This window comes from Sitophilus oryzae, unplaced genomic scaffold (genome assembly GCF_002938485.1).
Source record: "Sitophilus oryzae breed Bouriz unplaced genomic scaffold, Soryzae_2.0 scaffold_179_pilon_pilon, whole genome shotgun sequence".
NCBI lineage: Eukaryota > Metazoa > Arthropoda > Insecta > Coleoptera > Curculionidae > Sitophilus > Sitophilus oryzae.
The window spans coordinates 665,813-684,868 of NW_022146501.1; the positions used below are offsets into that span (position 1 = coordinate 665,813).

General features: G+C 33.3%; 3 protein-coding genes, 1 long non-coding RNA gene and 2 other non-coding genes across 10 annotated transcripts; 4 read left to right on the forward strand and 2 right to left on the reverse strand.

Annotated features, from left to right (window-relative positions):
* Positions 1–240: 240 nt before the first annotated feature.
* On the reverse strand, positions 241–7,271 carry LOC115882791. Of its 2 annotated transcripts, none has more exons than XM_030901040.1 (12): positions 7,177–7,271; positions 6,948–7,124; positions 6,803–6,865; positions 6,333–6,737; positions 6,105–6,277; positions 5,742–6,054; positions 5,512–5,690; positions 5,177–5,460; positions 3,356–3,587; positions 1,632–1,874; positions 1,396–1,573; positions 241–539 (listed from the first exon to the last, which is right to left on the reverse strand). In XM_030901040.1, exons 3-12 carry the CDS (start codon positions 6,857–6,859, stop codon positions 393–395), a joined length of 2,211 nt encoding a protein of 736 aa, XP_030756900.1. In that variant the 5' UTR covers positions 6,860–6,865; positions 6,948–7,124; positions 7,177–7,271; the 3' UTR covers positions 241–392. The 2 variants fall into 2 exon arrangements, with proteins under 2 accessions (XP_030756900.1, XP_030756899.1); XM_030901039.1 differs by having other exon boundaries at positions 6,803–6,894.
* A 252-nt stretch (positions 7,272–7,523) lies between these two features.
* On the forward strand, positions 7,524–8,449 carry LOC115882800. The gene is made up of 3 exons (XR_004050257.1): positions 7,524–7,625; positions 7,694–8,011; positions 8,320–8,449. It is a non-coding gene; the product is annotated as an uncharacterized LOC115882800 (long non-coding RNA).
* Positions 8,450–10,385: 1,936 nt separating this feature from the next.
* Positions 10,386–13,853, reverse strand: LOC115882793. Its single transcript, XM_030901042.1, has 5 exons — positions 13,243–13,853; positions 12,564–12,851; positions 12,183–12,450; positions 11,630–12,122; positions 10,386–11,128 (listed from the first exon to the last, which is right to left on the reverse strand). The coding sequence occupies exons 1-5, from the start codon at positions 13,569–13,571 to the stop codon at positions 10,896–10,898; spliced, it is 1,611 nt and encodes a 536-aa protein (XP_030756902.1). The 5' UTR covers positions 13,572–13,853; the 3' UTR covers positions 10,386–10,895.
* Positions 13,854–15,871: 2,018 nt separating this feature from the next.
* Positions 15,872–16,087, forward strand: LOC115882921. Its single transcript, XR_004050293.1, has one exon. It is a non-coding gene; the product is annotated as a small nucleolar RNA U3 (small nucleolar RNA).
* LOC115882796 lies at positions 15,887–18,512 on the forward strand. 4 transcript variants are annotated; one of them, XM_030901049.1, is made up of 4 exons: positions 15,887–16,123; positions 17,727–17,815; positions 17,878–18,075; positions 18,148–18,512. In XM_030901049.1, the coding sequence occupies exons 2-4, from the start codon at positions 17,743–17,745 to the stop codon at positions 18,411–18,413; spliced, it is 537 nt and encodes a 178-aa protein (XP_030756909.1). In that variant the 5' UTR covers positions 15,887–16,123; positions 17,727–17,742; the 3' UTR covers positions 18,414–18,512. The 4 variants fall into 4 exon arrangements, with proteins under 4 accessions (XP_030756909.1, XP_030756908.1, XP_030756907.1 ...); XM_030901048.1 differs by lacking the exon at positions 15,887–16,123 and adding an exon at positions 16,146–17,420; XM_030901047.1 differs by lacking the exon at positions 15,887–16,123 and adding an exon at positions 16,147–17,420 and having other exon boundaries at positions 17,687–17,815.
* On the forward strand, positions 17,033–17,173 carry LOC115882922. Its single transcript, XR_004050294.1, has one exon. It is a non-coding gene; the product is annotated as a U4 spliceosomal RNA (small nuclear RNA).
* Positions 18,513–19,056: the final 544 nt, after the last annotated feature.

Genomic DNA, 19,056 nt, shown 5'->3' on the forward strand with positions numbered 1-19,056 from the left:
ATAAAATGACGGCGATCTTCATTTCATAGCCATCGCTGTCGCCGTTTTTTTTTATCACGTTGTAATTGTACTAATACCACGGCATATAAATCATTTATATGATTTATATGCCGTGCTAATACTATATAGTCTTTCGAAAGACTACAGATTTTCTTTGAGTAAATAGAAAAACAAATAATAAATAAATAAACTAATGTCACATAAGGACAAACTAACATTGTGTGGCTAAATCAAACTACATATCCAGATACAAAAAAATATATTTTATAACAAATTAAACATTATTATATTTTTAAATAAATTAAACAAAAGTGGTTAAATCAAATTACATATCTAGATACAAAAAAATATATTTTATAACAAAATTAAACATTAATATATTTTTAAATAAATCAAACAAAATTAAAATCTATCATCTTCCAATCACAGCCCGAGTCCTGTTTAACGCAAATTGCGTCTATTGCTGGATGTTGTTTGTAGTTGATCTCCGATCTGACGTAGTCGCAGAAATCATCTAAAAATTCCTTAACTTCCTCGCCCTGAAATTTCTAATATTGAGTATACCATACGATCGAGAAAAAAAACGGCGTCAAAGACAATCGATAATAATTTTGGCGAGGTCAAGAGGTAGACGTCATTTACTTGGCCCGTAATCACGTATTTTCTAATGGCGCTTTACTGCCAGTTACTTAGATAAGGAAAGAGAGGGGACAGGTAACACGGCAGCTGATAGTGAGGCCACTTGTCACCACGCGAAATTCTCCAATGGCGTAGCATCAGAAATTAGCTTGTATCTAGACGATAAAATATATTTATTAAAACGTTAACTAATATATCGTTTATTTTTAAGTAATGCATATACAATTTTGTATTTTATAGTCTCACCTTTATAATATTAGAATATCTAAGCCGATAATGCAAAATTTATTTAACACACACACAGTCACAGTGAACTGATCATCAAGACAATTATTTATTTATTAACGTGTGTATAATGTATAATTTAAAAAAAAAATGTAAATATATATGTTTTGGTGTCACCTCGAAATCTTGTCACCAAAGTATGGCCGCCGATCAAATTTTGGCCTCAAAAATTTTTCGCTGGAGAATATGCGTGTTAGCTGTCCCCTCTCTTTCCTTGTCTAAGGCCAGTTAGCTTTAAGAAGGTGGTAGTTAATTTTTATTTGAGTAAAAATGGTGTAAAATTGAGAAAATATACAGGGTGGTCCGAATTGACCTCCCCAAAATTATCGACGATTGTCATTCCCCCACCGTCTTGATGCCGTTTATACCGCGCGTCCCCGAAACGAAATCGGCGTCACAGCTGGCTTCGAAACTGCGAATTCTGGTGATTCGAAGCCAATAACTTGACGCCGTTTTTTTTTCAATTCCTACCTCGTAGCTAAAATCTCTACTGGTATCGCCAAAATCAATATACAATTGACGTGTCTTTGAAAAGACTTCGCAAAAACTTTTAATTCTGGCTCTGGGCAGTCGTAACAATCTGTAGAGGAAACCTATACATTCGGTGGTAATTTTAAAACGTGAGCTTATACTATCTTGCCCGAACAACCTAAAAATAATCCCGTAAATTCATTTCTTTTTTTGGAAATTGAATCAGTTGATATTACGTCATTTTGATCTGCAGTTCCCAACTCACTGACTCGAACTCACGATCGCAGTTAGGACACAATTTTCTGGCTACTAGATTAAGGCACATAATACAATAAAGGCCAATTTTCAAATTAAGAACTGAGAGTAGCAAAAAACTGCCTTTTACTACGCAATTTTCCGGCAAATACTTATGCATTCCCAAAAAAACGACGGATATTTTATCCTCTATCCAATTCCAATAGCGCGTATCAGTGAAACACCTAAAAAAAAATCCAAATATAGAGGCTGTTCCTTAACTACTACTGCTAATACCGTATGATCGAAAAAAAACCGTGTCCAGTTGGCTTGGAAATGAACGTCGATGGCATTCCCCATAATATACTTATACATGTAAAAAATGACAGCGATCTTCATTTCATAGCCATCGCTGACGCCGTTTTTTCATCGTATCGTATTTACGTAAAAAAAATGTTGTTTCTCTTAATTTTCTTACAGCCGATGCAGAAAAAGAAACAGTCATCGCAAGTGAAATTGCTTTGAAGCCCAGTGGCACTACATATTTTTTCTTCTCAAAGGTCATTGTGATGCTGTTTTTTTTCCAAAGTACAGGGTGGGTCAAATTGGACGCTTTCAAAAGGATTTTTTTTTGTCTGGAGCTTAATTGTTATTAAAAACATCGATATCTGTTAACCGTGTCGGAGTTACGGGGTGTTTTTCAAAAATGTGCATTTTTAACAAATCGCTGTAACTTTTTTTTGGTATGGAAATTTTTATATTTTTATGAGAACATTTCCGAAGCACCTTTTTACGTAGAATTTTATGGTTTAAGTATATTTTTTTTTAAATTAATAATTTAAGAGTTATCAACAGAAAAATAGATTTTTTATTTGGGACACCCTCTATATTTTTAATTAACTGAAAATAATTTAAAATTACCTTTCCAAAAATATAGCACACTTGATATTTTGTTATAATCCCCTTCGAAATACAGAATTTTTAAAAGTTTGCCACTTTTAACTAGTAGGCTTTGGACCCCTTATTGATGATATGCCCTTAAGGGAACTCGAAAACATATCATGTCTAGATTTGCTATTTATTTTTATTATTAGATATAGTTTAAATGTTTTGATGTTGGTTCAATTTATTTTAAATTGTTATAAAATTCTGCATCTCTCATAGCAAATATTATTTTCGTTTTAATTGATGCTCACAGCTAGATTTTTTTTTGCATTACAGCCGGTGCCGTTCCAAGCCTACTTATTTAAAGCGGGCGAATTTTTATATACTCTATATCTCGAAGAGGAATCGAGCAAAATATCAAGTGTGTTATATTTTTGGAAAGATAATTTTAAATTCTTTTCAATAAATTAAAAATATACAGGGTGTCCCATATAAAAAATCAATTTTTCTGTTGATAACTCTTAAATTATTAATTTTAAAAAAATTATACTTAAACCATTAAATTCTACGTAAAAAGGTGCTTTGGAAATGTTTTCATAGAAATACAAAATTTCCCATAGCAAAAAAGTTACAGCGATTTGTTAAAAATGCACATTTTTGAAAAATACCCCGCAACTCCGAAACGGTAACATATATTGATGTGCGGTTTTCACCATCATGTTTTTAATGAAAATTGAGCTCCAGACACCGATATTAGTTTTCGTCTATCTCCTATAGAAAAGGGTGTTTCCTTTTTAAAGCGTCGAATTTGACCCACCCTGTACATATTTTAATAGCTTACAAATTTGCCGAAGAGAACGGTACTTTTGGACAATACTCCAGTATTTCGAAGGAAGTGAGGGCGGTCGTTTTAAAATAGTTATTTTTATAAATTTCAACGTATTTAACTAAGACCCTCATGTCTTTTATTAAACCTATTGGAAAGACGTAGTTATCTCTGTCGGTGAAATACAGTCTGAAAGCTGTAGTAGAGCTGGCGTCTGAGAACTCGACAACCATTTGTTTATTTTGACCTAAAATATAATACATAACGATAATTATTTAAATCCAGAGAATTACAATAGAGGGTGGGCCACTGAAAACTTACAATGGCTATAATTTTTAAACCAAAAAAGATACCAAAAAAATAAAAAATACTGTTTCTATAATATCGAGGGGGAATACATATGACGTATTTCTTGAACCACCCCGACCTACCCCTTAGGAAGCACCCCTACTAACTTGAAAATCTGAAATGGCAACACCCCACTTGTGGCGTCTTTTTGGAAAGCTCATGAAAAATGCTAAACGATGATCATAAAGTCTTTAGGGTGAAATTGAAAAACTACCCTTACACGAACAATTAGGTGGACATTAATGAAAAAGGTGACTTTTTCAGCATGTCATTCAGCAGTAAATTAATTTTTTTGGACCCTTGCAAAATTTAACCGATTCAACGAAGCGACTTTCAAGGCGCTAAGAAAAATAGTAAACATAGCGATAAAATTATAAAAACTTGGATAGTTGTAGCAAATTTAATGTAGATTTAAAATATATAAACCATTAAAGGCTTAATTTTTTTTCTTTATGAGTAAATTAATTTTTTTGGACCCTTGCAAAATTTAACCGATTCAACGAAGCGACTTTCAAGGCGCTAAGAAAAATAGTAAACATAGCGATAAAATTATAAAAACTTGGATAGTTGTAGCAAATTTAATGTAGATTTAAAATATATAAACCATTAAAGGCTTAATTTTTTTTCTTTATGAGTAAATTAATTCTTTTGGACCCTTGCAAAATTTAACCGATTCAACGAAGCGGCTCTCAAGGCACTCAGAGAAATAGTAAACGTAGCGATAAAGTCATAAAAACTTGGAGAATTGTAGCAAATTTAATGTAGATTTAAAATATATAAACTATTAAAGGCTTAATTTTTTTTCTTTATGAGTAAATTAATTCTTTTGGACCCTTGCAAAATTTAACCGATTCAACGAAGCGGCTCTCAAGGCACTCAGAGAAATAGTAAACGTAGCGATAAAGTCATAAAAACTTGGAGAATTGTAGCAAATTTAATGTAGATTTAAAATATATAAACCATTATAGGCTTATTTTTTTTCTTTATGAGTAAGTTAATTTTTTTGGACCCTTGCAAAATTTAACCGATTCAACGAAGCGACTTTCAAGGCACTCAGAAAAATAGTAAACATAGCGATAAAATTATAAAAACTTGGAGAATTGTAGCAAATTTAATGTAGATTTAGAATATATAAAAATATGGTCCCAATTTGTAACTTATGCTGAAAAAATCACTTTTCTCATTAATGTCCACCTAATTGTTCGTACCGTACGTCCGTTTCACCCTAAAAACTTTATGATCATCGTTTAACATTTTTCATGGGCTTTCCAAAAAGGCGCCACAAGTGGGGTGTTGCCATTTAAGATTTTCAAGTGAGTAGTGGTGCCGCCTTAGGGGTAGGTCGTGGTGGTTCAAAAATTACGTCATATGTATTCCCCCTCGATATAATAGAAACGGTATTTTTTATTTTTTTGATATCTTTTTTGGTTTAAAAATTATAGCCATTGTAAGTTTTCAGTGACCCACCCTGTATAATATTAGCTTTACCAGGTATATCGAAGAATGGGATATCTTCATGTCTTTTTGGAATGTAACTGGGAAAGTTACAAGTCTGAAAGTACTTTCGAGCAACGAGCAATGCAAAAGAAACAAACTTATTCGCTTGGGCGCTCAACAAGCTTTGTATTTGATGGGAATCTTCGTATTTACTACTGTCGGCCACATTTTGATTCGACACTGCTTGAAAGATAGCATCGTCGCAGGCCCTGTACAGATGTTTTGCCGTTCTTAATTTGTACAGTTCCTTGTGGCCCGGAACGTGTAATACTTCCCTGGAAATAGTATTTTTAACTTCATAAAACACCTACTTTTCCACAACTTACAGTTTTCCACTATACCACATTCTGTACTTTGCGTTTTCCCTCAGATAGGGCACTACAGCAAAATGTTTAGCAGTTAAAGCTAGAAAGATGAAGGGGTTGGAATTAAGTTGCCTGTCGGTATATTCTAAAACTTTCACTTCCAAAAAACATTCCGAACGTCCACTATAACCGTAAATGATCTGTAAAATATAAGTTTTACAAAAAAAATACTTAAAAAATTGAAAGTTAACCTCAGATTTTCCTATTAATTCAAATACTATGATGTCTTTTTTTCTTGTGCACTGTTCAGTTGCGGTAAAAAATAATTTTTCTATTTTACAGTTGGGAGAATCAACAATTACAACGTTTCTTATGTTGACTAACAGATATTGAACGGTCCGTGTGTTTGATTCAAAAATTTCTGTAAAACCGGTCCATTTTTTAATCAAGATACATTTTCCTAAATAATTGGTCGGCACTAAATTTTTGTAAAATTTAACTGGAATTTTGTATTTATCGTCCCTCAATATGAACCAACCATACATACTATCAGTTTCTAGCCACCTAAAATCTCTTATAATTATACAAAATACTTAAGAATACTTATTACTTACCCCAGCAAATATTCTGTAACAATATTATTTACTTTTTCTATAGACGCATTAGGATGAACTCCATGATAACACCCACCAATAAAATTCATAAACTCTTTATATTGAAGAGAAGTTTCCTTGACATAGCCTAATTGAGATGGGAATTCTACTTTAACAGATTCAAAACTTTGTCGCTATAAAAATATATTAATATATAAAGTCTCTAACTATGTATATGTCAAAACATACATCTGCATTATCCACAATTGGCAAACTTCGGATTTTAAAAGGAGCAACATTTAGAATGATCTTAAGAACCCTGGTATAGTTAATTCTTGGAAGATATTTCTGCAGCTTCCTTAAAATTTTATCCATTGCTATGACTTCGTTTTCGTCACATCTACGCATTTTTAGAAAATTAAAAAGATCCATATTTATGGTCTCCGAGCTAACAACACTTGGAAAACAACATTCGGTACAAGGACCGACCACAGCGGTATCAGTTGAATGACAAAATATTTTTGGATTTTTTATCTCAACAACGGAACCAACTAATGGTAATTCTGGATAATCCTTGGTAATATCAGGATATACCCTATATATTTCATCAACTTCAAAATAAACTAAAGATAAGTCTACTACAGTAACTGTTCCCTAAAATCAATTTTATTATATTTAAATGGGCATAGTAATTAGTTTATGCCAAAACTTCATATTACCTGTATATTATCTTCTTCGAAACTATGGAATGTTCTCAATTGGCGTGTTGCACTCATCTTAATCTATAAAATTTAATTTCTCTACGTTTTTGCTACAGAACGAATAAAGTATTTTTATTAATAGAATTCACTGTACAAATACTACCTCTTAATTGGGGAATAATTGAATGGGAAATTCAAAACACCAATTCTTTTTGCTAATTTGTATATACAAAACTACTTAAGAATGTTAGAATGCTGGGAATCAGCTGGAAATAACTGATTTTCCCGCCAACAAAGAATCGAATCTCAGTGAATCTTACAGATATTTCAAGATCTGAAACTGATTATTTTCTTATTATACTTAATGCTGTTCATAAAAATAATTGTTTTACCAGTGTACCGAACCACTACCGAACTTTTTACTTTTTATCACACCTGATTAAACGATTAAACCTTTTTTTAAATATCTGAAAATTTGAAACTTGGGTAGGATCCATAGATTAGACTTAGACAAGTAGATGACATATGTCCTAGAGAATTTTTAATCTATGGGTGGCACACTGTTTACAGATTCATATACATCATATATCAAACACTTGTATAAAAAATATGAACTATGATCTTTTCCACTCTGTGGATCCGGTGGCTAACCTTGAAGCCCTTATTTGCTGCATTTGATCATTGATACTACGCAAGCGCATATCGTCGAATTTTCGAATTATTTTTTGTGCTATAGAAATAAAGTTATTTAAGTTACTTAGAAAATTAATTTATATTTAGAAATATTTGGTATTTTTCAACCATTCTTTTTGGTAGTGTTTAAAGATGTTTTTTAGTCCAGGTAAAAAGTATTTTCTATGTTTTTAAAAATAAATCAGTGTTGTATACCCACTAATATCATAGTTTAAGGTATACTATGCTAATATCACACAAGAGAATGGTGTCTTTCTGTATCCTTCCCCTATATCCGAAGAGGAAACCTGGAAGATCCTCTAATTTTGATGTTAGGCCACCAGTGACCTGCATAGCAAGTATAAAGTATAGGTACCCGAGAAAGTTACTACCCTCCGTCTAAAAGCTGGCTGAGGGTTTATCGTTGACCATAGGTTAAATTAGCTGAGCAAGAAGGTAACACATCAAAAATCACATCAGGAGACGAAAGATTTATACCAGGTTTATGTAAAAGTTTAGCTCTATCTTCAACTACTGCAGTGCAAGAAATTCAAAGTAAGTTTTATTTTTATTAATATATGTCTCGAGATTGTCTTTACGAGAGGAGAAACTTTTTTGCTTCTTCTAAAAAAAACATTTTTTTTCTAAAACGGTTGATCAATCCCATTTATAGTTTTCCTAATTTCCATACTGTTAGAGAAACATCTCGTTTTCATTCTTTGATAGATTGTTATTATTAATTTAATGACTAAAAATAATTTTGTTATAACAATAAAAATATTTTGGTAGATATAATTTGCTAAACTTTAATAGCAAAGTGTTTATTTTGTTTTGAGTGTTTTAAATGTTTTGTTTTGTTTTAGACATGTTAATAATACAACACAAGAGAACGGTGTCTTTCTGCACCTTTCCACAAAAGAGGGGACCTGGATTATCCTCTAACTCTGATGTTTGGCCATTGGGAATCTGCATCGCATTATATGGGCACCGAAGTAAGTTACTTAGTATAGTGCTCCATATAAATACCAACCTGGTGGTTTTGCCACTGCAGGGACCTGTTGATTTTGCCACAGCAGGGACCTGGTGATTTTGCCACTGCAGAGACCTGGTGATTAGGTTAGGTTCGGTTGCAAAAAATACCATAGGGATATATTTGGTATTTTTTGGACCATGTTTATTGATACAGGCAAACGAGTATTTTCTACGTCTTTTAGAAAGAGTCGGTGTTAGTAAAGGGGGCACCTTGAATATGCTCAATAATTATCTATAGTAATACTTTCAGATAAAATAAAATAGTTTGACTGTCCTCATATTTAAGTTAACAATTTTTAATTGTTTTAATGTAATGCATTAATATTTATAATCTCTAAGAAATTAATAGTTCTTTTTAATTCCGATTTACTGGTTGCCTATCCTTTACAAAAATAAATTTAATACCATTAAAAGCAACGTTAATTTCTTTTTCATTTTAGGAATACGTCAGTTCATTTACAAGAGTATTGAAAAACTGTGGCGACAAGAGTTTTTGCGACACGGAGTTATTTGAATGGTACTTGGCAACACGGCACTGCAAATACTGCGACACTGGCTGTGTTCAAACAATTTTCACCTTTAAAAGATGTAAGTTTTTTTTGTAATACAGTATTTTCTAGTAGTACCACATAAAGAAACGCGGGTATGCCTTTAAAAAACAAAAACCTTTATTATTATTCACGTTTTGAGTAAATAATAATATTTTGCTAGATATAAAAAAAAAAGTTCCAAACATTCTTTGGTAAATTTAATTACTAGTTAAAAAATATATTATTTACAATTGTGTGTAACATTTAACAATGTAATTTATAATAATAATACAATACTGTCTAATGGAACATATTATTTGGTGTTCCAGGTTCCGGATTTTTTATCAGAAGAACAGACAGTCCCGCGCAGGTTAGAATGCTGAACACGCACAGTATCAAAAATCCTGAAATATAAAAGAAATAGTAAAAAATAATAAAATTAATATTTTAAATTAATTTTTTTTAGAAAAATGCATTTTTAAATTAATTACCTTCACCATTTTGTCAAGAAGGTCAATATTATTTTTGACTGTATAACGGTACCACAACGGTACTATTCCCATGAATGAGTTATAACTCAAAGGGGACACAAAGATCTTTAATTATTATATTATCATAGTTTCATAGTTGTCGATTTTCGAAAGAAATCAGTACATGTATATCATTTCGTTAAATTTTCGAGAAAGAAAATTAATAAAATCGGAAGTAAAGTTGGTATACATTTATTTTATTAAATAAATAAAAAAAATTACATGTCAGGTAACATATTTTGGCTTATAAACATTTCATAAATTTATACTACATATTTCTATTAAAAATATATTAAATCTTACAATAATTTTATTTGACTATGCAAAGTTACAAACATTCTTTGGTAAATTTAATTACTAGTTAAAAAATATATTATTTACAATTGTGTGTAACATTTAACAATGTAATTTATAATAATAATACAATACTGTCTAATGGAACATATTATATGGTGTTCCGGGTTCCGGATTTTTTATCAGAAGAACAGACAGTCCCGCGCAGGTTAGAATGCTGAACACGCACAGTATCAAAAATCCTGAAATATAAAAGAAATAGTAAAAAATAATAAAATTAATATTTTAAATTATTTTTTTTGGAAAAATGAATTTTTAAATTTATTACCTTCACCATTTTGTCAAGAAGGTCAATATTATTTTTGACTGTATAACGGTACCACAACGGTACTATTCCCATGAATGAGTTATAACTCAAAGGGGACACAAAGATCTTTAATTATTATATTATCATAGTTTCATAGTTGTCGATTTTCGAAAGAAATCAGTACATGTATATCATTTCGTTAAATTTTCGAGAAAGAAAATTAATAAAATCGGAAGTAAAGTTGGTATATATTTTTTTTATTAAATAAATTAAAAAAAATACATGTTACGTAACATATTTTGGCTTATAAACATTTCATAAATTTATACTACATATTTCTATTAAAAATATATTAAATCTTACAATAATTTTATTTGACTATGCAAAGTTACAAACATTCTTTGGTAAATTTAATTACTAGTTAAAAAATATATTATTTACAATTGTGTGTAACATTTAACAATGTAATTTATAATAATAATACAATACTGTCTAATGGAACATAGTATATGTTTTTTTAGTTCACGCAATTATGAACAACATAAAAATATTTTTTTAAGAAACTTGTAACACTCTAACCATGTGCAACAGTCTGTTCCTTATTTTATTGTCTCCCTAGTTCCCTTTTTAAAAGGATATTCTTCGCACTACTACACTTAAACATTATCTAGAATCTAGATGTAAACAAAATCTCGACTTTGGTGTACATACTCGGAACATGTTTAAAACACTAACACCATCAAAATCTACACTGTTAATCCTGGAGAGCAATGTTGCACTCTATTATCGGGAGGGGGGTGTTTACAACAGTAACTGGACACGAGTCCGGTGGTTGCCAGCAGTAGAATCAGAACAGAAAATCCGCACACGGCGCCTGACGTCATATCTGCCAATGGTGTTCCGGGTTCCGGATTTTTTATCAGCAGAACAGACAGTCCCGCGCAGGTTAGAATGCTGAACACGCACAGTATCAAAAATCCTGAAATATAAAAGAAATAATAAGATTAATATTTTAAATTAATTATTTTAGAAAATTGAATTTCTAATTAATTACCTTCACCATTTTGTCAAGAAGGTCAGTATTATTTTTGACTATATTTATAACGGTACTATTCCCATGAATGAATGAGTTATAACTTTGGTTATAACTCAAAAGGGACATAAATATCTTTAAGGTCACGGTGATTAACCCCCCCCCTCCCCACTTATTCTACATACTAAATATAATTGTATATTTTGGGGAAAAAATTTAAAAAAATCGTAACTCCAAAATTACATTAGCTAGTGAAACGCGGGTTTCAATTTAAGATTAGGAATAATATTTGCAACAAAATTTGTAATAACATCAAAATCAGTCAAAGTCGCAGTTTTCGAGATATTAACATATTTTAGTATGGGCGGCTATACGTGCCTCCCGGCGCCATTTTTTTAATACTGGTTCTCTCTGTATAGTTTAATTGATCTGAAATCATTAACACACCTGACAAATAGTTCCTGTTCGGCAACCGATCGACGTTCCTTGATCTGAATCCTAACAGTCCCATGATAATACAGGTGAATCCCGCTGCCAAACTAAAATCCAAGTAGTACCATTTCCCTAGTTGCGATATCATATAAAATGACAGGCCGGAAATGACGTTTCCGCACAAAAACAGGATCAAAGCGGCAGCACTGAGACCCATCCCCGCTGCGGGCCGGCTCGCGCTCAGATTCATCCAGGACTCGGACTTTTGCGAGTAGGTGGTCTCGCTGTAGACGCTTTGAATCGGACTGGAACACATAGGAGGCACTATTGCGGTACTGCGTTTATCCTGCGCCATTTGCTTCGTTGCGATCGCATAATTCAGCTTCTGTTGCGCCCTGGAACTCGGCTGAAGACGAACCACCTTTTGTGGAGATGATTTGGGGGTATGGAAGGGGTCCTTGGGGATCGGAGACAAAGGAGGGGATTGAACTTTTCTTGGAGACAGTACCTATAAAAGATATGTAATATGATATAAGAGAGATTTTGCTACGAAATAGTTCCTATATACCTTTTGTGGTGTCAACGCAGTACCGTTATTCCTCGATTTTTTAGGTGTAGACAGCAACTGGTACAATTTCTGGGTAGCGATGGGATTGGTACCTGGTCTAGATTGGTTTTGGTATTCTCTGTGAACGTCTTTAGGTTTTTGCGGGGTGGACTGCGTAATATAGTCGTACTTCGCTGTGTTCCTCGAGGGCGAAGTCTGTATATATTCGTATCTGTTTGAATTTGGCTGTATTTTAATCGGTGAAGACGAACCTGGGATATATTCGTACCTAAAATTAAAAAAAATATATACAGTGTGACCCGGTGTTCGATGAAACTCATCACTATTTCAGATTTTCTCTAACTACGCGAGTGAAAGAGTGATGCAAGACGTTGGACTCACCTGTTGTCATTTTGGACTGCTCGGTTCAACTCGTTGACTGGAACAAGAGCATATCGGTTGTTTTTATCACTTAGATCTGTTTCTTCTTCGGTTTCTATCACGGCGTACCTGTGGATTATTCCAGGTGCCACTTCAACTCTTTCCTCCTGGATTCTAACAGGCGATCTTCTGGAATTGGATCTTTTCAGCTTCACGTCTTGTTCCTGCATCGGGATGTATTCGCAGCGTGATTTCGGGACGGCAATGTGGTTGGCTGTGCTGTACTGAGTCTCTTGAATGTGTCCATATCTGTATAAGAAAAATGGAAATACACGGTTCTGTTATAAAGTAATGTCTTCTTCAAAAGCGATAACTCCAGCAACAATAAAGCTATTGAGATGAATCAAAGAATAAAATATCGAGAAACAGGATGTACCTATAGATGATAAAATCATTTTCAAATTCGTTGTTTTCTTAACATATTCCACAGGGCGTTCCCAACTTTTACCCAAATAACAACATTTTGTATTCCCTCGTATAATTTACAGATGGCAACTTTCATTTTTAATTTAGAAAGATATGCTAAAAAGTCAAATAATTTAGCTACAAATTGCTTAAAAACATCATCAAAATCGGCCCAAGAGAACAAAATATATGAAACTTTAAAGTACACGAAAATTTTCAGGTTGTTAAAAATTACCTGCTTCCTTTTAACGTTTCCTCTTGAGGCGACTGAATATACTTTCTTCCCTCCTGATTCTGAGCTACCACCACAAACTTCTTCCCTTTAATGAAACCCTTATCGTCCACGATCACCTCCTCATAGAACTCTTGTTCCTCCACATTATCCACGCATTCCTCCTCCTCCTCCCGCTGAATCTCGCCAAGAGAAGTGTCGAAAACTACGTGATTGGTTTGGGCTCCCACTGGGGACCTCCTCACGCTGCCCGCAGGCCTTTGCTGCGAGTAAAATTCGCTCTGCTGACAGAAGGCCGGATTGCTGTAGTATCCAGGTTTCACCTCCATCATCGGCCAAGACCATATAGGAAGAGCAACCTTTACACGTCAAATGGTAAAAGGTTTTCGGAACGGGAGACGCAAGAAAAGACGTTAAAATTGTTAACGGCCGATCAATGTCACCTGGGTTCAAGTCTGGTCTGTTCGGTGGCGGGACATTTGTTGGACTGGTGCACGCGTCGTAACGGCAGTTCCTAAGCCGGGGGGCCCTCGTTTCGGCAGCTGCATATGCCCGGCGTCAGGTTTGTCAGTGTGTGCGTGTGTGTTTACGTTGGGGTAGATTACATAGGCGTCCCATGCTGCAGAGGAAAGGAATATTATAAAAATATATACTCATATATAAAATCCTTAAGTGACTGACTCACTGATTAATCACGATCCTGCTCAAACCACTCAACGTAAGAAGCTCAATTTTGGCATACAGATTGATTCTAGGGTGTAGAGGTTCGATAAGAAGGGATTTTTCGAAATTCCAGTTCCAAGGGGATGAAACCACCCCTCAAATATTACAATGTTTTTTATTTAAAAAACGGTCAAGTTTCCGAAAAAACGCTTAAACACGTATAATTTATTTTGTTTTTTTACATATTTTAAGATTTTTTAAAAATGTATACAGAGTGTGGTTCGAAAAATCTGGTCATTGATTAATCACGATCCTGCTTAAAGCGCTTGACGTAAAAAACTAATTTTTGGATTTTATTTTGTGGTTTTACATATTTTAAGATTTTTTATAAATTTATACAGGGTGTTTCATAAAATATCACCATTGAGTAATCACGATTCTGCTTAAACTCGATAAGGAGGGGTTTCTCGAATCTCAAATTCCAAGAGGGTGAAAATGCCCCTCAAATATTACAATATATGTTATTTAAAAAACGGTTAGTCTTTCGGGAAAACGCTTGGACACACCTAATTTATTTTGTTCTTTACATATTTTGAAATTTTTAAAAAAATCATACAGGGTGTTTCAAAAAGTTGGGTAATTGATTAACCACGACGATTCTACTTAAACTGCTTGACGTGAAAAACGTTTATTTTTGGCAAAGATTTTTCGAAAGTCAAATTTCAACAAAATGAAACTACCCCCTAAGTTATATAATAATATCGCCATATTGTTTTTTCTCATGCTGAAATAAATGTGAGAAAATTTTATCCAGTTTGTATGTTAATGGAAATTCTTGCTTTGATGCTTTATCATCACTATTACTTATTATTATTTATGTTAAAAACTTTATTGAGACGCCCCTGACATGGCGTTACTTCTGACCCACCCAGCGCTGGTTACAAAAGGTAATGAAAGTGCATTAATTCATTCTACCAGCGTACGTACAACGTTTATAATATAAAAAGACCCCTCCACCTAAGACGTGTGTACTTTTGTATTAAAAACCAGTACTAGATAATACTTTAGTTCAAAGTACTAAACTTTAAAAAGACAAAATCTAATGTAATATTTTCCTATAAGTAGGTATATCAAATAACAAACATAACTACCTATAAACAGTTCCATTGAACAACACATTTAAACAAATTCATATCTATCAACTATTATTTACAATTGATTTTGCTATCGTAAAAAAAGGTATAGTCAAAGTTTACAGAAATGGTTCTCGAAGTGAATTTGCAGTACCCAATGTAGGATTTGCTTATCGTTTTATCATTTTTTGTACGAATTGACAAAATAAAGTTATATATTTTAGTTTGCAATTCTTATCGACTAAAACATGGTGAAAGAGCTTATTGTGTTTTTGTTATTTGAACTTATTTAATATAAATATACTGAATAAAATAAATATAGGGATTTTTTAACAAAAAATAAAAAATATACGAAATTTTCCTTTAAATGTTCTCTTTTCCTTTTAAATTAATATTTTAATGACTATGTCGTGACCTAATAGGTGTGTACTGTGTAGGTGTAGGTGTACCTCTCTTAAAGCCAGCATACGTTGGCCCCCATATGGTATCAATATGGTCTACATCTGTTCCAAGTTTGGCACGCTTCATTATTTGTTAAACTTCACATAACAGGACACCAAAAAATGTGTATAGATTATGGATAAGTTTTGAAAAATGCATCTATATGTCTATACCGGGTGTTTCTCAAATAATTCATTTTATATAAAAAAAAATTAAAATGTTATCAGAGGTGAGCCACTTTTCAGCAACACCCGGTATATAAAAATTAAAAATATGGATTTGACGAACTGGCTCGCTAGTCCAAAATTCTGTCCAAAGATGACGCTACATGCTACATCGCTCTCGGAGCTATGCAATTTCCAATTCGAAATACCAATGTTGATGTGGGCTCAGACAAGATCATACTTCACAGGATCATTTCTGTAGTATATCTTCGCAATCTCTCTACTCAAATGTAGAGTTGTCGCAACCATGAGGATGAGATATAGTCTTGTTTCCTGAGCGTGAGAAATGACTCTAATCGGCTCAAGCTTGAGCTGGATAGTGGTCCACGATGATCGTTCAACCTGTTGCCTAGCAATGGGGTATGGAAATGAGACTGTCTGAGTGGTTGCACCTTTCATCCAATTGAAATTTAATCGATTTTTGTAACTTCATGTTTTCTATCTCTGTGATCTCTATCAAAAAATCACAAACGTGTTAAAATCAATGATCTCCTGAATTAAACCGATTTTTAATAACTTTGAATCTTTAATTTTATTTTTGTGATGTGATTTTAAAAATTTAAAAGTATTTTTACAAGTTTGTTCATAAAAATTAATAAAATGTTTTAAACAGTGATGCCACTTCAACCGATTTGGCAGTACATCTACCGAAATAGTACAATTTGTATAAAATTTCTGAGTTATATTTTATTGGATCACTAATACGACCAATGACATCTAAACGACCGTAGAGAAATTACCGTACCTATTAAACTTAGTAAACTATCGATGTATCTAGTGAATTCGACTGTTGCTAAACGAATATTAAGTACCTAGATGAAAATTAAAATCCCCAAAAGAATTAATAATTAATAAAAAAAAAATATTTTTTAATAATTTAAGTTTCGTTCTGTGTATTCTTGTTTAATATACAATTTTGAGGTTGTTTGTATTTTCCAAGTATCTTTTTCTACCCCCAAAACGGCTTACTTTAGCACCTCTTAAAAAAAATACGTGTTAAATAATCCAGTCATCCGATTTCTACCGATTTTTGATTAAGTTATCTACCGAAAAAATGTTGGTAGCGGCAACCATGGCAACAGTGCTGAAGTACGTGCGTCTAAACTCTTGCCATCTATTGCCATTCGGGCAAACTACTCGGCGAACACAAGCACGTGTCCTTGACGATCAAGTATTGTAGTTAACGTATCTGCGCTTAGATGGCGCGGTATGTATTAATTGTAGAATAACTGTTGGTATGCTGTGTAGTTCATAGATGCTGCTTCAAGCTATATGTTCCCCGACCATTTATATGTTGTCTTCAAATGGACTCATTTTGGCAAACGTATCGTCAGCTTTGCGCAGTGGCATTATCGTAACCAATGAGGTTTATCCGAGGTGCGATTATTGCTAGTTGAAAACTTTAACCAATACCCCGCCATGTGCACGTGAAATACCGTGCGCTACGGCAATTTTTGTCAGCCTCTGAGGAGGCTTTTTTAAATAAATTTAAATTAATTTCCGATTTGCACCTGAAATACCAAATATCGTGCACTAGGATAATTTTTGTTGGTCGGTTCTGAGGAGGCTTTTTTAATCAATTGAAATTAATTTCCGTAATCTCGTATTTATTAACCATTTTATTACCCTTTCTGGGACCGTGCTACAAAAAGTTACGTTTCGGGCCGTGTTGGATACCCCACTGAAATATTTCGAAATCTATTAACATTTTGCCACTAAGGTAAATTATCAATAATTATTTGTAAACTTTTATAATAAAACGTCAATAATAAAGCTAACAAACAATAAATAGTTTGTATTTGTTTAATATAAAAAAAACATTTAATTTTAAAACTAAACTCTTATTAATTTTCTGCACATTATTTTGGCAGTCAGGGCAAAAACGTTTTACATGCTTTATGTACGCCCACGCTCTATAATACCTTCACTTTTTTCCAATATAAAACGTTTTACATGTCAAACTGACATCAGTTGGCATTTTTCCAGCAAATATGTTTCTGAGAAGTAAAAATTATCATATTTTAAGAAATTTCATTCGGCGAATGGGCTACCATCACGAAAATCGGGACAAATACTGGTTGGAAAGAGTAGGAACGAGAGAAATGGTCGGATACGGTATGGGGAAATTGTTATCCTCTGTTAAAACATTTTTTTATCGTCGTCTTTATTTTTAATAGGTTTTAATGGAACTCCTTGCTATGTAGACAGGTACGAATTTCCGTTTCCAGCCATCAGATACAAGGAGACAACTCCAGAAATCCAGAGTCTCTACGAAAAGCAAAAGGGGGATTGGCGATTGCTAACGAAAGAAGAGAAAAAGTTACTATACAGGGCGAACTTTTGCCAGACGTTTAGCGAAGTCGAAAAAGGCACGGGTAATGTAGAATGGGACACCAGGGGGCACCCCGTTGCAACCCGTTTGTTGGACATTTTCTGTTGTATTTTAGGCGAGTGGATGGAAGTAATAGGCCACGGGTTATTGCTGTGTTCCGTGGCTATTTGGATGTACCTTTTCTTGAGGCTGTGCGTGTATGACCCCCTACCGATCACATTTTCGCCTTCGAGAAAAAGGGCTCAGCTGCGCAGACAGATCGACCTGCAAGTGAACCCCATCACTGGATTAGCATCCGAGTGGAACTACGAGACCAACAACTGGAAGAAGCAGACATGGAGGACTCCACCAAATCCATTTGTAATGTGTGATGAGGACTAAAAGTTTTTCAAGATTAGTTTTTAATTTAATATCTTATTAAATATAAATATTTTGTTACTTCTAAGGTTTGTTCCATAGGTAATAAAACAAGTCAAAGCACTGTAGTGTTTGTTTAATATATTTAATAGAACCGAATGGAAGCAATAGATAATTCGTAGGCAGAAATGAAAACATCAAATTGTAGCATATTTATTTTGAAGTAATATAAAATTTTCATTTCATATGCCATATTTATCTACTTACACACTCATGCAGAATGAGTGGGAGGGGGGTTAATCACAGCGACCTTAAAGATTTTTGTGTCCCCTTTCAGTTATAACTCATACATGGCAATAATACCGTAATTCAGTCAAAAATCATACTGACCTTCTTGACAAAATGGTGAAGGTACCTTATTTAAAAATGCATTTTTCTGAAATAATTAATTTAAAATATATAAATAACTTTTTGATTAAAAATAAATTAAAAACCCAAAAAATACAATTATATTTAGTATCTGGAATGTAGAATGAGTGGGAAAGGGGTTAATCACCGCGACCTTAAAAATCTTTATGTCCCCCTTGAGATATAACTCATACACGACAATAATACTGTAATACAGTACAGTCAAAAAATAAAACTGACCTTCTTGACAAAATGGTGA

Bases quoted from the DNA above. Each gene is read 5' to 3' on its own strand.
- LOC115882793 (XM_030901042.1), bottom strand. From the start codon at position 13,571: ATGATGGAGGTGAAACCTGGATACTACAGCAATCCGGCCTTCTGTCAG. The intron at 12,852-13,242 runs GTAATTTTTAAC...TTTCTTATACAG, and splicing joins GAAACGTTAAAAGGAAGCAG to ATATGGACACATTCAAGAGA. The intron at 12,123-12,182 runs GTATATAGGAAC...TATCTTTTATAG, and splicing joins CTGCGTTGACACCACAAAAG to GTACTGTCTCCAAGAAAAGT.
- LOC115882796 (XM_030901047.1), top strand. From the start codon at position 17,692: ATGTTTCTGAGAAGTAAAAATTATCATATTTTAAGAAATTTCATTCGG. The intron at 17,816-17,877 runs GTATGGGGAAAT...TATTTTTAATAG, and splicing joins GAGAGAAATGGTCGGATACG to GTTTTAATGGAACTCCTTGC. The intron at 18,076-18,147 runs GTAATGTAGAAT...GTTGTATTTTAG, and splicing joins CGAAGTCGAAAAAGGCACGG to GCGAGTGGATGGAAGTAATA.
- LOC115882791 (XM_030901040.1), bottom strand. From the start codon at position 6,859: ATGAGTGCAACACGCCAATTGAGAACATTCCATAGTTTCGAAGAAGAT. The intron at 6,738-6,802 runs GTAATATGAAGT...AATTGATTTTAG, and splicing joins TCGAAGAAGATAATATACAG to GGAACAGTTACTGTAGTAGA. The intron at 3,588-5,176 runs GTAAAGCTAATA...ATTATATTTTAG, and splicing joins CCCATTCTTCGATATACCTG to GTCAAAATAAACAAATGGTT.